The sequence below is a fragment of the Pelecanus crispus genome, chromosome 2 (genome assembly GCF_030463565.1).
Source record: "Pelecanus crispus isolate bPelCri1 chromosome 2, bPelCri1.pri, whole genome shotgun sequence".
NCBI classification, from domain to species: Eukaryota; Metazoa; Chordata; class Aves; order Pelecaniformes; family Pelecanidae; genus Pelecanus; species Pelecanus crispus.
Genome location: NC_134644.1, coordinates 46,863,359 through 46,876,773, shown reverse-complemented (window position 1 = coordinate 46,876,773; position 13,415 = coordinate 46,863,359). Strand labels below are relative to the sequence as shown.

General features: G+C 45.4%; 1 protein-coding gene across 2 annotated transcripts in view; it reads right to left on the bottom strand.

The window, feature by feature from the left end:
- Nucleotides 1–5,938, bottom strand: part of STT3B (STT3 oligosaccharyltransferase complex catalytic subunit B) — a 53,082-nt gene extending 47,144 nt beyond the window's left edge. The window contains exons 1-2 of one of the 2 annotated variants that reach the window (XM_075704530.1): nucleotides 5,830–5,938; nucleotides 5,634–5,781 (exon numbers count right to left, since the gene is read on the bottom strand). In XM_075704530.1, coding sequence (XP_075560645.1) covers nucleotides 5,634–5,781; nucleotides 5,830–5,914 — 233 coding nt within the window. In that variant the 5' untranslated portion in view covers nucleotides 5,915–5,938. Of the gene's footprint in view, nucleotides 1–5,633 lie in introns of both variants that reach the window. The other variant, XM_075704529.1, reaches the window with a different exon arrangement.
- Nucleotides 5,939–13,415: the final 7,477 nt, after the last annotated feature.

Below are 13,415 nucleotides of genomic sequence, written 5' to 3'. Positions count from 1 at the left end.
ATGAAGATGCTACAGTAGAAAGTTTTTAATATGAATCTCATGACATCTGCAACATCTCAAAATCAACCCAAAGCGATTATATTCAAACTGGACTGTAATCAAATGCTTTCCCAAGGTCTGGAAGTTGTCAAAAATTATAAACAAAAGGAAGCCTTTGGGAAAAGAATCCTAAAGTAAGTGGGAAATGTTTCCTAAAGAGATCCACATTCATGTACTCACCTTCAACAAGCTTATATGATGGGTTGAAAGCCTCTGGAAAGACAGTGGTTTGGAGATGACAGTGGCTGTCACCCCTCAAGAAGAGCACATTTACTAGGCAAGCAGACTAGACAACAGCCTGTCTGTTTGCCCAGCAAGAAGAGCCACTAGCAGGTAAGCAATGGCCAGATGAATTGTCTGGGTGGGCCACATCTGACCATAGCCTACAGATTAGGAATTGTTAAATCACATTATCAACGCTATCACCCTCTTTAAATGAATTTTTTTCCCCTTATAAACACCAGCTTAAGGTACTGTCATTCACTGCTACATACTATTTTGCCAATCCTGTTGCTCCAGTGCCCTAACATGCTCTGTTTTTATATGTATACGTCTCCACCTTATCACTCAATCCCAGTTTACCATCTAAAATCATTTGCTATTTACATTCCCTCCCAACATGCATATTCTTCCTTAAAAATAAGAAACTAAAGTGCAATATAAAAACTGACAGTGGGCAGGACTGGGGAACTAAAACGTTCCGGTATTTTGACAATTTACCTCAGTGAATCAACTCACCATGAGTGCTTTAGAGCAAGCACAAAGAAAAAAGCAGGACTGCACAGTGGGTGACAGAGGAGAACTCCTACTCCAAAAGGCAACCATCAGATCAGCTAACTACAACACAAACCCACAAACTTACTCTCTCCCAACGAAATCAATACTTTTACACAACCTTCAGTGTTCGATCAATTCCATACACCACTTCTAATGTTCACTTGAGTCACACTTTGTATTTTAATGAAGCTTTCATATCATATTTATAGGTGTTAATTTAAGTTTTTGTGAATGATAAAAGTTCATAACAGCTCAAGAATCCATCTAGTAAACATGATTCGACCCTAGCAAAACCTGCCTTTTCGGCTATGCCCAAGATAAAATCCTAACTTCCTTTAACCTGTCTGCCTCTGAAATGCAAGCAATGACATCGACTTTATGTTTCTTTTCACCAGTTCATCCCCACTCACCAAGTCCACTAATGGTAGATGATGGTATTAGTGCAGAGAAAGTGGGTTACTATCATATCTGTAAACCACACTTCCCACTAGCGCAATTATGTTACCTCAGTGAGGTATGATAAACAATGGTCACCCTGATGACAGTTAAAAAGCTGGTGGTTTGAGCAATCAGTGATGTTGGTTTGGAAGAGGCAAAGATGTACGAGATCATGGCAGTGCTGTTCAGTACCAGGAACTGGCAGGACAGTAGGAGACAACATTCCTGGCAGCAGTAGGTAGGCAAATGTATCTGTCAAAGATTGCACTGGTGCTCCATCCTGCATGTGCCAACTGGTACGGAGAGGGTCTCATGCTCAGACACACGAGCTTCTGCATTCCAGCTTAAGCCAGCTATTTCACTCCTAAGGTAACCGGTGTTAATCTGGTATTTAGCAAGCTGTTAAAATTCTCAGGGAAAGACAAAAGTTTGATCTAATGTCATGGGATATGATTAATAATCATTAAGATACCATTAAGTCACACGTGTGAGAACTGTAAGAACTGTGCAAACAGGATGAATGTTACTATTTTGATAGCACTCCCTGAAGACTACTGATGTACCAAAGGTTGTTACCATTTTAGTTAGTAGCAGTATCAGGGTGCAACCATCTTGCTAGATAGATCTACCTTATATGTATACATGTATATATACACACATATATAGATTATTACGTATATATATGATACAAGCAGCCAAATGAAATAGCATACAGGCATGCTGGAGCTGTACTTTAGACAAACAGTGCATAGAAGGTAGTCCCTGTTCAAGTACTCCATAATTTTGGTTGCCTTGGTTCAGCAGCCATGCTAGCATTTAAGGCAAGATCTGACAGAAAGAATGAGCTCGCTTGACAACTGAGTTAAACATGCTGTTGTATTTTCATGAAAAGGTTTCGCTGTGCACTTGTGTGTACACAGCACAGAAATTATGCTCTTGGTCCACCCAGCTGCCAAACCAGCCAACAGATTAACCAAATTTCAGACATGAAACCTGTCCATCCCAATGTACCATCACTGTCCATGTTTCAAGTTCTTGGCCTGATAATGAAATCCTGAAGTTAGATGCTGGAGGCCTGTCAATAGTACAGCTTAAAGTCAATGCTGACTGACTTCATGTAACAGCTCACCTGACCTAGGAGCTGCCAAAAATGACATGCATTTTTCAGAGTCTCTGGACCAGCTCAAGTATGGAAAGCAAACAAGACATGAGAAATAAATCAAAATAAAGCATCAATACTATAAGGAAGATGTATTCAGTGCAGAAAAAAACAGTAACCCCAGTAATGACGAACAGGTTACAAGTTTGTAAGTGTCAGTATGGTGATCTCGAAATACGAGTTTGTTTTTTCCTCACACAGGCATTGTATTGTAATGGAGACCAAAAGCAAAAGCTGTCCTCTTTCTATTGCCTTGGCCTATTGTACTACATTTGGGTCATTTCTGAAAGAAATGCCAACTGGATTAAGTTTCAGAGGCTAATTTTACAAAACAAGGAAACCATCCGCCCCTGAATTGAAACCTAAATTTACTGTCAGAAATGCAGCTTGAAAGAGATGTTAGAAAAAAGTAGTATTTAATTCAATTAATATGCAGAAAACCCAAGGCAAATCTCCCTTTCTTCCCACCCCAGATGATCTACTTTTCTTATGTCCATACCAGAAAACTGGATTCCTAAGTAAATGAGAAAGCTTTCTACACCTCAGAGGCAACAATATTTTTCCATTCAAAAGAATAACAGATTTGCCTAATGCTCCTCATTTTATCAAACATACCTCAGCTTCCTCTCTTGATAACAAAATGAAAACTAGAGAATAGGTGACATATCAACACATTGCAAGAGATCCTATGCAAGCTTGACAGGAAAAGCCAAAGGAACAGAGAAAACTACGGAACTGTTCCAGCAGCAAAGACTATGGCCGCTGTCCTGGGGGGGGGGGGGGTGGAGGGTGGAAATCCAGTTTACCTGGACAAGCTGCTAAAGAAGTGGTTAAAAAAATAAAAATAGAGCACTACTTCTAATCTCTTTTCATAAGCTCCTTTCCACATTAGATTCAGACTTGTAAGACCCTTACAACTGTGAAAAAACATTCCTACCTAGCTACTCAACAGTATTTAGGAGTGACATCATTCTTTACTCTTTCCACCAATATTGCTGCTGCAATAGAGAAAGCCCTTTGTTTTTCCTCAGTTTCTACCATTTTAGGTTCTCTTTCCTACTAATTAACTTAAGTGCATTTGCCTCTACCATTTCTGGCATGCAGGAACATGACACTGGCATGATTCTTGACATTTCCAACTCCTTCTCACAGACCTGCATTAAAATCAATGAGTTTTGTCAACTTCATCAATTCTCTAATTAACAAAGGTACAGAAAGCGGCATAGGCAGCAATGCCTTCTGTTTGTATACTCAGGAAGTTGACTTTGCATCAACTTACACACTGCTTAAACCAAAAGCTTATCTTTACAGCCATATCATGGCTATGAACTTAACTCCCACAGCACCTTTTTAAATGTCCTTCAAAGCTTAGTAACAAAAGTTATGCAACTCAACACTGTAGCATTTCCATTTATCCAACAAGAATGAGCCTTGATTATAAAAATCAGATAAAGTTGTAAAAAAATGTGGGTTGTATGCTTAATAAAAAAGCTTCTCCCATGAGAGAAAGGAGTCTCTTTGCTTAAATTTAGATTAGAAGAACCTGAGAACGACTCCATAGGATACAACCCTAGGTTCACAGCCTCATTGCAGATGTGTTTAACTGTGCACCCCCCCGTTGTTAACTTCATTAATTGAAAGTTTGCATTCCTTCCATTCATTTGTGTTTGCAGAGAAAAACACTTAAATTATGGGCAATTACTTGATGTTTTGAAGATATTTTGAGATATTTGGCTTTCACATCACAAAGCGTGTATTACTTCAGACAGCATTTAAAAACAAAGCAATTCCTTGTTCTCTATCCACTATTCTGAGCCATGATTTGTGAATGGATTACATTGGGGGGAGGGAGCGAGGGGGGAAAAACCAACCAGAAAAGAGGAAGTTGTGCTTTTGCAACTATCAAAGTGGAGTGCATGCTTTGCAGATAAGTACAATTTCAGTAACAATTTTTGATTAAGTTTAACAGAGCATCTACCGTGCATTTCAAAACAAAGCATCTCCTTCCTTCATGCGATTAACAGTAAGACTCGAGACATAAAATTTTAAATGAAAACCAGATAATTCATTATTCTAAAGTAATCTGCCGCTTACCCTACTTAAAGTTCTAAAAAACCCACAGATTCCTAGGATGAGGTAGCCACTAAAATAAAAATTCATTGTCACGTTTTTGCATTAAAAAAACCTGCCCCACAAGTCCCATCATCTTTCACTTCGCCTTGCTGCAAGGGACGAGTGCGGCATTTCTTGATCTTATACATAAAATGGTTTCAGTTCCCTCCAATAGGGAAAAGAACAGAGGGCTTCTACAGCAGGGAAAACAATCTTCAGAAGGATCAAATGCGTGGGAAACGGCAAAAGTCCTTGGGCTCAGAAACGCAGCTTTGAAACACCTGGCAGTAAATCAATGTCACCCGTTTCCCTATAATCCCTCAAGTCACTTTTATGAAGATTACTTCCTGCAGTGCATTCCTCACCCTCCTCCCCCTCCCCGGCCGACGAGGGCTCTAGGAACGACCACTCCGAGAAGCCGCCCCGCACATCTGGAGACCAACGCCGCGATAGAAGGACCGGGACCCGGGCGTCGGTCACGTTCGGTACAAGCGCTCCATGACGAGGGCGGTCGCCGGAGCCGCCGATCCCTGCCGGCGCCACAACTTTCCCCGCGCCCCTCGGAGAGTCCTGCCGCAACTCCGCCGCGTCCAGCCCGCACAACTCCGCCGGATGCGGGGGAACAGCCGCCTCCCCGTCCCCGAGGCCGCCGCCGCGCTCCCTCCCGCCCTGCGGGGACACCGAAGCGCCCGGCACCGCCGCTCCCTGCCGGCGCTTCCCTTCCCCCGCCGGCCCCTGCCCCGCGGCGGCCCCTCACGCCCGTCCCCCCCGCACCGCGACCCCTCGGGCCCCCTCCGACCGGCCACAGCGCGTCCCGACCGCACCGCCTCCCTCCCTCCACGCCTCCCTCCCAGGGCGGCCGCGGCTCTCGGCTCCCTCCGCCCGGCGGCCGGGGGAACGGGCAGGGCGCAACTTCGCGAAGTGGCGGAGCGGCGGGGGCCTCCCGCCGTCCCCGCGGCCGGGGCGGGGGGAAGCCTGCGGAGCACCCCCCCCCCCCCCACCTCCGCCGCCGGGGCTCACGGCGCGGCGGCCGCCTGAGGCGCGCCCGCTGAGGGGGCGGCTTTCCCGCCGCCCCGTCCCGTCCCGGCCGGCAGCTGCGGGGACTCACCAGGGGTCGAACTCGTGGATGATGCTCTCGAAGCGGATGACGGCGAAGAGCCGGGAGCTGAAGCCGGCCAGCCAGGCCAGGAAGAGGATGGTGAAGGAGAGGAGCGACTGCCAGCCCGCCGGCTGCGACAGGCCCCCCGACAGGCCGCCTCCGCCCGCCGGGGGGCCGCCGGCAGCCGCCGCCGCCGCGCCGCCGCCGCCCGCCCCGGCGCGGCTGTTGAGCAGCGCCACGGAGTTGGCGGCGGGTTTGTGCTTGTTGTCGGGGGCCGAGTGCTCCGCCATGTTGTACCCGGGGCTCCCTCGCAGCCTCTCCGCCTGGCGCGTGCGGGGAGGAGGCGGAGGAGGGGTGGGGGAGGGAGCGGGAGGAAGGGGGGGGGGGGGGGAGGGAGGCTCGGCAGGGGAGGGGCGGAGCCCGCCCGCTCCCTCCGCGGTCCTCACTGACCCGCTGCCGCCGCCGCCGCCTCGCTCCGCCGGGCTCTGCCTCCCGCCGCCGCCGTCACCGTCACCATCCCAGTGCGGCGCGGGGCGGGCGGGGCGGAGGGGGGGGGTGTAAAGGGGAGGGGGGGGAGGAGGCGGTACGGCGCGCGAGCCCGGGGGCGGGACCAGTGACGGAGAAGGGGGAGGAGCCGAGAAGCCGAGGGCCGGGCTCGAGGCGGGGGGGAGGGGCCGGCGGCCGCGCGCGCGCAGGCTGAGGGGCCGAGCGGCGGGAGGCGCGGGCGCGCGGCCGGCGCCAGGGGCCTGCGGCCGCGCGCGCGCGCGAGGACCCAGGCGGGAGTTGGGGGGGAGGGGGGCGGGGGGGCGGGCGCGAGGGCTGGTGGGTCGGGTCCCGCCGAGCGAGCGGTTTGACATTGCCGCCCTCCAGCGCGGGAGGAGCCATGGCGGGAGGGGCGGGGCTCCGAGGGGAGGGCGGGGGGGGTGGGGGAGGGACCCAATCCCCGCCGTAGCCTTTCCGACAGGAACTCCCTGACGACCTGTCACAGAGCGACAGGTCTTTAAAAGGGGCGGGGCGAGCCCAGGCAGCCAATCGCAGCGGCGGGGGTGAAGGCGTGGCAGCGCGCCTTAGGGGAGGTTGCGCTGTCAGCCATTGGGCGGGGGGGAATAAAAAAGAGGGGCGGCGGTGACTGGCGGCGGTTTGCTCCAATCGGAGCGAGGCGTGCGAGTCACGTGGGCGCCCTCAGGGGCAGCCATCACCCGTGGCAGCCGCCGGCGCCGTGTTAGGGCGCTGCAGTGCGTGTGGGCCGGCGGGGCGGCACCGCTCCCGGCGTGCTCTGCGCGGGGGCGCCCGCGCGGCGTGGCGTGGAGCCGAGCCTGCCGGGAGTCGTAGTCCGTGGGGTGGGGGGGCGTGCCCCAGCCCCTGAGCGCGCGAGGGGCTGCTCCAACGGTTGTAACGGCTCCGGCGCCCCTTGCGTGTCAGGGCGCTGTGGCGGCGGGGCGCCTGTCTGTGGGGGGGAGGCAGCAGCGGCGCCAGCCGTCCCCAGGGAGCCCCGGGGGTCTCGCTTCCCTCCCCTGAGGGGACCCTGGGCTGGCGTTAAGCGCTGGTCACCCGCCTCTCGGCTCCCGAGCCTGCGTTTGTTTGCCTTTCATAGTACGAGCTTGCTCTCCGATGCTGCGCCTCCTCGGGGCTCACGCACCTTTGATCCGTTTGTTTCAAATGTTTAATTACCCCGGTGGAAATCGCGCTGGCTGCGGCAAGCGTTCTGCCGGAGCTTGGCCCTCGGGCAGCTAAGGAGGAGTAGCTGGAGGCAAGGCCGAGGTCTGGGGGAGCTGGCCGGCCTCGCCCCGCTGCGGCCACCTGCAAGGGCCTCCGGGCCCGCCTGCCTCTGCTGGGAGCGCTTCCAGCCTGGTACAGAGACAGGCAAATGGAAACCTTGGCTTTTTCTTTTTTCTTTTTTAAAGTGACTTCTGTTTTAGGGGTTTACATAATGAAATGCTCTTTGGGAGTCTTGTAACTTCCTCAAATATTCTGCGCAACCTGCAGTTATAAGGAGAATGTGAAGAAAACTGGAAACTTGTGAAGTTTTGCAGTCATGCGTTTTGAATGCTCCTGCTGACCTTCATTCTGCTCTGAGATGGCAGGTGACTGCCTGCTTTTAGAAGTAGTATGATACTAAGCACAGGCAAAATAAATAAAAAAAGTGTATAGTTGTTTGCCCTGTTTACACCAACAAAACTCATTTTATGACTTTCATGTAGGGCTGTATTTTTGAAATTGAATAGTTTGGGTTTTGTTGTCTGAGCTCCAGGCATTCCCTTTGATACACAAACACGGCTCTTCAGAGGTACTGAAGATTTACGGTTCAATTTCACTAATATCGATGGGGGCTACACTGAGCCTTAGCTGACTAGTATCATTCTAATTAGTCCTTGCTGTTGTGTCTGTTTTTATTTTATTTGCCAGAGGAAGAAAATGGTATGTTTCATTGTAAGTGAAGTGGAAGCCTTTCTATTAAAGTTTTTCTTTTAGTGGAAAGCTCTGTTTAACAATTTATAGAGAATATAACTATTTTTCCTCAATCCTTGCATTAGTCAACAGCTGTGACTTGGTCACTGGGTTTGAAAGCAGAGTTACTGTATTGTAAGGTGTGTACATGTTTTAAGATGAGCACTTCGACATACTATTGCTCCTAAAGGACTCCATTTTACATATTCTTTTGGAATAAGGTTTGGGAAAACTTCCAGAAAATTTTGAGGTTCAGTTTTGCTTAAAAGGCTATGTTTTTTGTTTGGTGGGGGTTGGTTTGTTTGCTTGCTTTTTAAGACTGTGTTCTTCCTTACTCTTGTTTAAATAGGCCAATAATATGTTCAAGATAAACTAAGTTAGACATTTTCCCCTTTTCTAGTGTTGTCAGTGAGGCTTTTTTAATGAGCTGACCAACTGGCATTTCAAGTGAAGTTTTTTTTTTTTTTTTTTTAATTGGCTCATGAACAAAGAGCAAACGTGACTAGAAATTTGCAACTCTTGAGTGTTTTCTGAAATGCATGGACTGATTTTACAACAGGCTCAGTCCTGGTCTACGTTTATGAAATGACAGTGTGGTATTTCTGTTCTCACAGTTGGGATCCTGTCTTTTGGTAACAGCAGTTCAAGCTTAACAATGCAGTAGAGGAGCTGCTTTAAATGGTAATGTTGTACATAGAATACCTTTGTCTTTCCTTCCCCCCCAACAACCATTTTTCTAGATGTTAAGGATCCAGAAAGGACTGATGATGTGTATCAGCTGGGGGGGGGAGTGTATATCAGAACTTCATTTTATGTAAAATTTAGTATCAGTGTTAACTTTCCTTGATTGGGAATCTGGTTTATTTTAAAATGATTGCAGATCGTGGTGCGGATAAGGTTATATGGTGTTTACTTTAAATTTTAGTGCTATAACTTTTACATTCAACAGGGAGGTTATATCATTCTGACTATACTGACAGAGTTAAATCAGACAATTTTTTGAGCATAGACAAGCCCAGACAGAATGTGATTTATTTGAATGCTGACTAATGGTAAAGTGTTTCTTTGTCATTGGTAACAAATGATATTGTTGTCTTTTCAAACTGTTCAAAAGTCTGTGCTGTTGAATACCTCAGAGCTTAGGCAATGAAATTTAGCGGCAGCAAAAGCACAGTTCTAGTAAAAGCTTTTATTAATGTTTCTGTAAATATATTGTTTGAATTTTTGTATGAAATAAAGTTTAGCAGTCTTACAATAGAATTGATCAAACAAATGCACACAGATGGAAATTCATAGACTCCTACAGTTAGATGGAAGGATTCAGTGATTTTGGTACTATACTGCCATGACAGCAATGGAAAGTACATTTCTGTAGAGGAGATGTGAAACAGGTCTACTGAAAATGGCATTAAACCTATACTAATAGCTTGATAGGGAAAGAGGTTTTTCATCTCTTCTTTTCTTTTTGTTTCCTTCTCCCCCCCCCCCCCCCCCCATCCTCTTGTATTCTTCCATTTATTTAAACGTAATTTGGTTTGATTCGTTCCACTGTGTGTGGTGGTGTTTTCTTTGAACACAAAAAACCCACAAAAATGTCCACATTAGTGACTGAGGAGTTGACTTTGCGTAGTGATTATGAACCATTTTGCATGTAGAAAATCAGTTTCCTATTCTGAGCATGTAAAATAATAGCCAAATGCCTTAAGGAAAAAAAATCTGATTTCATTTTCAAGCTTCCTTAATAATGGAATTATTCAGGGGATAATGCCAAGTACAGAATTCATGTTATGCTTGTACAAACGAGAGCATCTTGAAAGTTGTGGAGCTGCAGACAGGAAAATGTCAGATGAGAGCTTCTCATTCCTCACAGCTACTATGTGTCACTGATGTTCAGTGTGCTATTGAAAGAACAGCAAACAAAATTTATGCAGATAAAACTGCCCATGGACACATCCAGGTAATAAATTATTAATCAGAAGTACAAACTCATGGTTGGTGGGAACAACTCATACTTTTCATGAAACTTTGTTGGCAACAATTCAGCAGTGTTTATTAACAGGAGTAGGTACCTTAGTTTAGAAAGCCATTTGAAGAGCAGTTCAGGTTTGAGGTGAATAAACAAGTCTCTTAAACGGTCCTTCCAAATTTGTGGTCCTGCAGGTGAACAAGTTGATAAGTTTGGTGTTAGGATTTTTTGAGGATGGCTTTAGAAATTGACGATACAGTACTTCCTGAACTGAAGGATATTACAATGTAAGTAGCACAGTAGAGTATAACTTGATGTGATGGAGGATGCTTGATTTCAGCTATGTGCTCAGATGATCACTGTTTAGAAACGTATGGCAGTGTTTAAATGAGAGAAAACATAATACTATTCCACATAATTATCCTTGAGAATCTGAAGTTTAATGCATTTAAAAAATAACTATCTATTAGTCTCCATATAGACAAAATGGCATGAGTTTAAAATAATTTTTGAATCAGTTTAGTTAAACAGGTGCAACTCTTTGTGGATACATGTAAATCACTTAAGCCAGTTGTAAACTGATACAAGATTGTCTGCAAAGAGTCACCGCATCTGTGTAACTATGAGGAGGTTGTTAATTGATTTGAATTAAAATGGTGCAACTGTTGTGTTTAGAAAAGGCCTTCATCTAGCATTTAAGTCAATAACAGTAGAAACTTGACTGACTTCTGACAGTGTTCTACTAGTGATTTCTCCTCTTCCTTTCCAATAATTTAAACGTGTGTTGATGTTCCTCCTCTGCTTCTCCTGTCTTAATTATCCTACTTAATTTCCCTTTCCCATGACCTACACAGCGGTAAAAATTGCGCTGGTTTGCATGCACAGACCTGCCAGGAATCTCAATGCTTTTTGTTCTCTCTAGCGAACCCCTGGCATATTCTTCTGCTGCCAGCGCCTTTTGTATCAACCTCATCTTCACTTCTTGTGAAGAAATGGGGCTTTTCCCTCTGGTGGGCTAGTACTGGCTCTGCAAAGTCCCCATTCCTTGTTAGAAAAACTGAGCGAGGGGCACACACTGGGCCTTTCTTTAAATAAATAAAAAAATACCATACTCCACATCATGCACGTGTATATTCTTCCACACACGCATAAGTGCTGTGCAACATTTAAAACCTGTGGACCTCTGAAGTACCTTTCTTGAAGTGTCATGTTTTGTCATCTCTAGTGTTTGCAGGCACCTTAACCAGAACTTACTTGTCCTTGGCAAACACTGCAGCCAAGTGTTTTTGCAAAACTTTCGTTTTATTCTTTGTGGTAAGAAGGAATGTGCTGCCTTGGGGATGATCAGGAAAAAAAAAAAGTCTTTTTTAAAAAAGGCCATTTTCTTCAGGGCCATCGCTAAATGGCCCATCAAACAGCAGAAGAGTGGTGTTTTAGCATGTAAATGCTAAGTCCCCAGAAGTTGTTGATACTGGGTCTTATTAAACTATTATGTTGGAACAGCAAATTCCCTGCTAAGGGAACCAGCTAACCTCTGGGGAGTGGAGTGAGAGACAGATCCATTTTAAATATATGGGATCTGTTACTGCTTAGTTGCAATGAATGAAGGTGAATTTTGTCACTAGACTGAAGTGAGAGGGGAGAGCAGCATACAGGAAAGAGGCATTCTGCTGTTAGCTGTAACACCAGCTGCATGTTACAGCATCAGAGTAAGACGTGTGGAAACAACAAAGAACAGAGGGTAGAGAGGAAAGAAAATTATTTTTATGTTGTTGTTTAAAGCCTCTTGAAATTGGTGGGAGTTTTTTTGTTGGTAGGATTTTGATCACCCTTGAGTTGTATTTTTCTTCATTGCCTCCCTCACCAGAACATCCCATGCAGTTCCTGGTAGCAATTGAATGTAGGGGAAGAGGGTATTTTTTGCACATTGTCTGTAAACTATTACCATAGTTTATCAAAGCTTAACTCTTCTGATTTTAGTTTGGCTGATAAATTTCAGCAAGTTGTTTAAGTTGGAAAGTTCTTCTACAATATCAAAGATACTTCAGTGCATTAACTAATTCAGTAGGAAAAAAAATTGAAGATCTTGTACTATAATATCAGCAAAGAATTCCCCATGCCTGAAAATTTCTTTGTAAGAATTGTGCAGTATTTTTCCATAATTGGGTTTGTAGTGTAAATGTGCATAGCCGTGAGGAAAGAAAAGTTTACAAAGGATTGTTTCTAGTGATTTTCTGTTGCTAGCAATTCAGACTAATTGTCTCCTTGCTGTTTTCTGGACTACGTGTAGATATTCTTCTAGTCAACCACTGCATTAATAACTGCATCAGAATTGCAAAAGAATTTAAGTCATTTTGTTGTGGAATGAACTGTGCCAAAATGCACAATGCAATACAAAGCAGGAGCTTATGAGTGCTTTGGGATAGTGTAATTTCAACCCATCCTCACATACAGATCTGAGGTAAGGACTCCATCATTGTCGAGAAGAGAATTCAGCAATGACTACTTTATGACTTTATATGCCTTGAATTTTTTTGGCTGCTGCAAGTGGCATCAAATGATTAGAGGCTTCAGAAGTGGAAAAACTGCTGTATTGCAGAAAAGTAACTAAAAGGCTTTTAATGACTTTGGTCCACATGTGAACTGAGACACTATGTTCTGTGATATCTAATCTGTAGGTCTTCAGTTCTTACCACTGGAATCTCTTTTTGTAAATGATTTAGCACTCAAATCCCAGATGTATTGTTATCCAGTTGAATTTCTGGCATGTGTTTTTGATTCTTTTTTTTTTTTTATCATAGGTGTATCTGGAACAATGAATCTTAGTGTTTAAAATCCTGAGGAAACTATCACACAATAGTTAATCCTTACTGCTATACTCTTTTTATGCATCCCTCCTTTAAATATTTGTTCCACTTCTGTAGGACACTGAAATCCCTATTGATACTGGATGCCAGTTACTTAAAAACACAGTTAGTATTTCAAATTGATTTCCTAAAAGAGAATTTCTAATTGCTAAAGGAAAGCAGCCACGTAAATCTGAGGCAAAAATAAAGATCCTTTTCTTATTTGACTATATAAGAAGTGCTGCTGCAAAACAGGAGCAAAGGATAGACTCTTCTGCCAGAGCACCCAAGGCACTGTTCAAGGCAGACACTTGCAGGATATATTGGGCAGGTTATGTGACTATTACGTGCCCTGTTTTCCTTCCTTGATGTGGCAATCAGAGTAATATACCCTAACGTAACAAGCCATCTCGTAACTTTAAAAAGCCTCTTTGTTGTTTTCTGGTGTGAATTCTGTCCTCTAGAACTTGTTCTTGTTTTTTCCTCTTATGCTCTCTGTACTAATGCATTTGAGAACACTTAGGGGGGTTG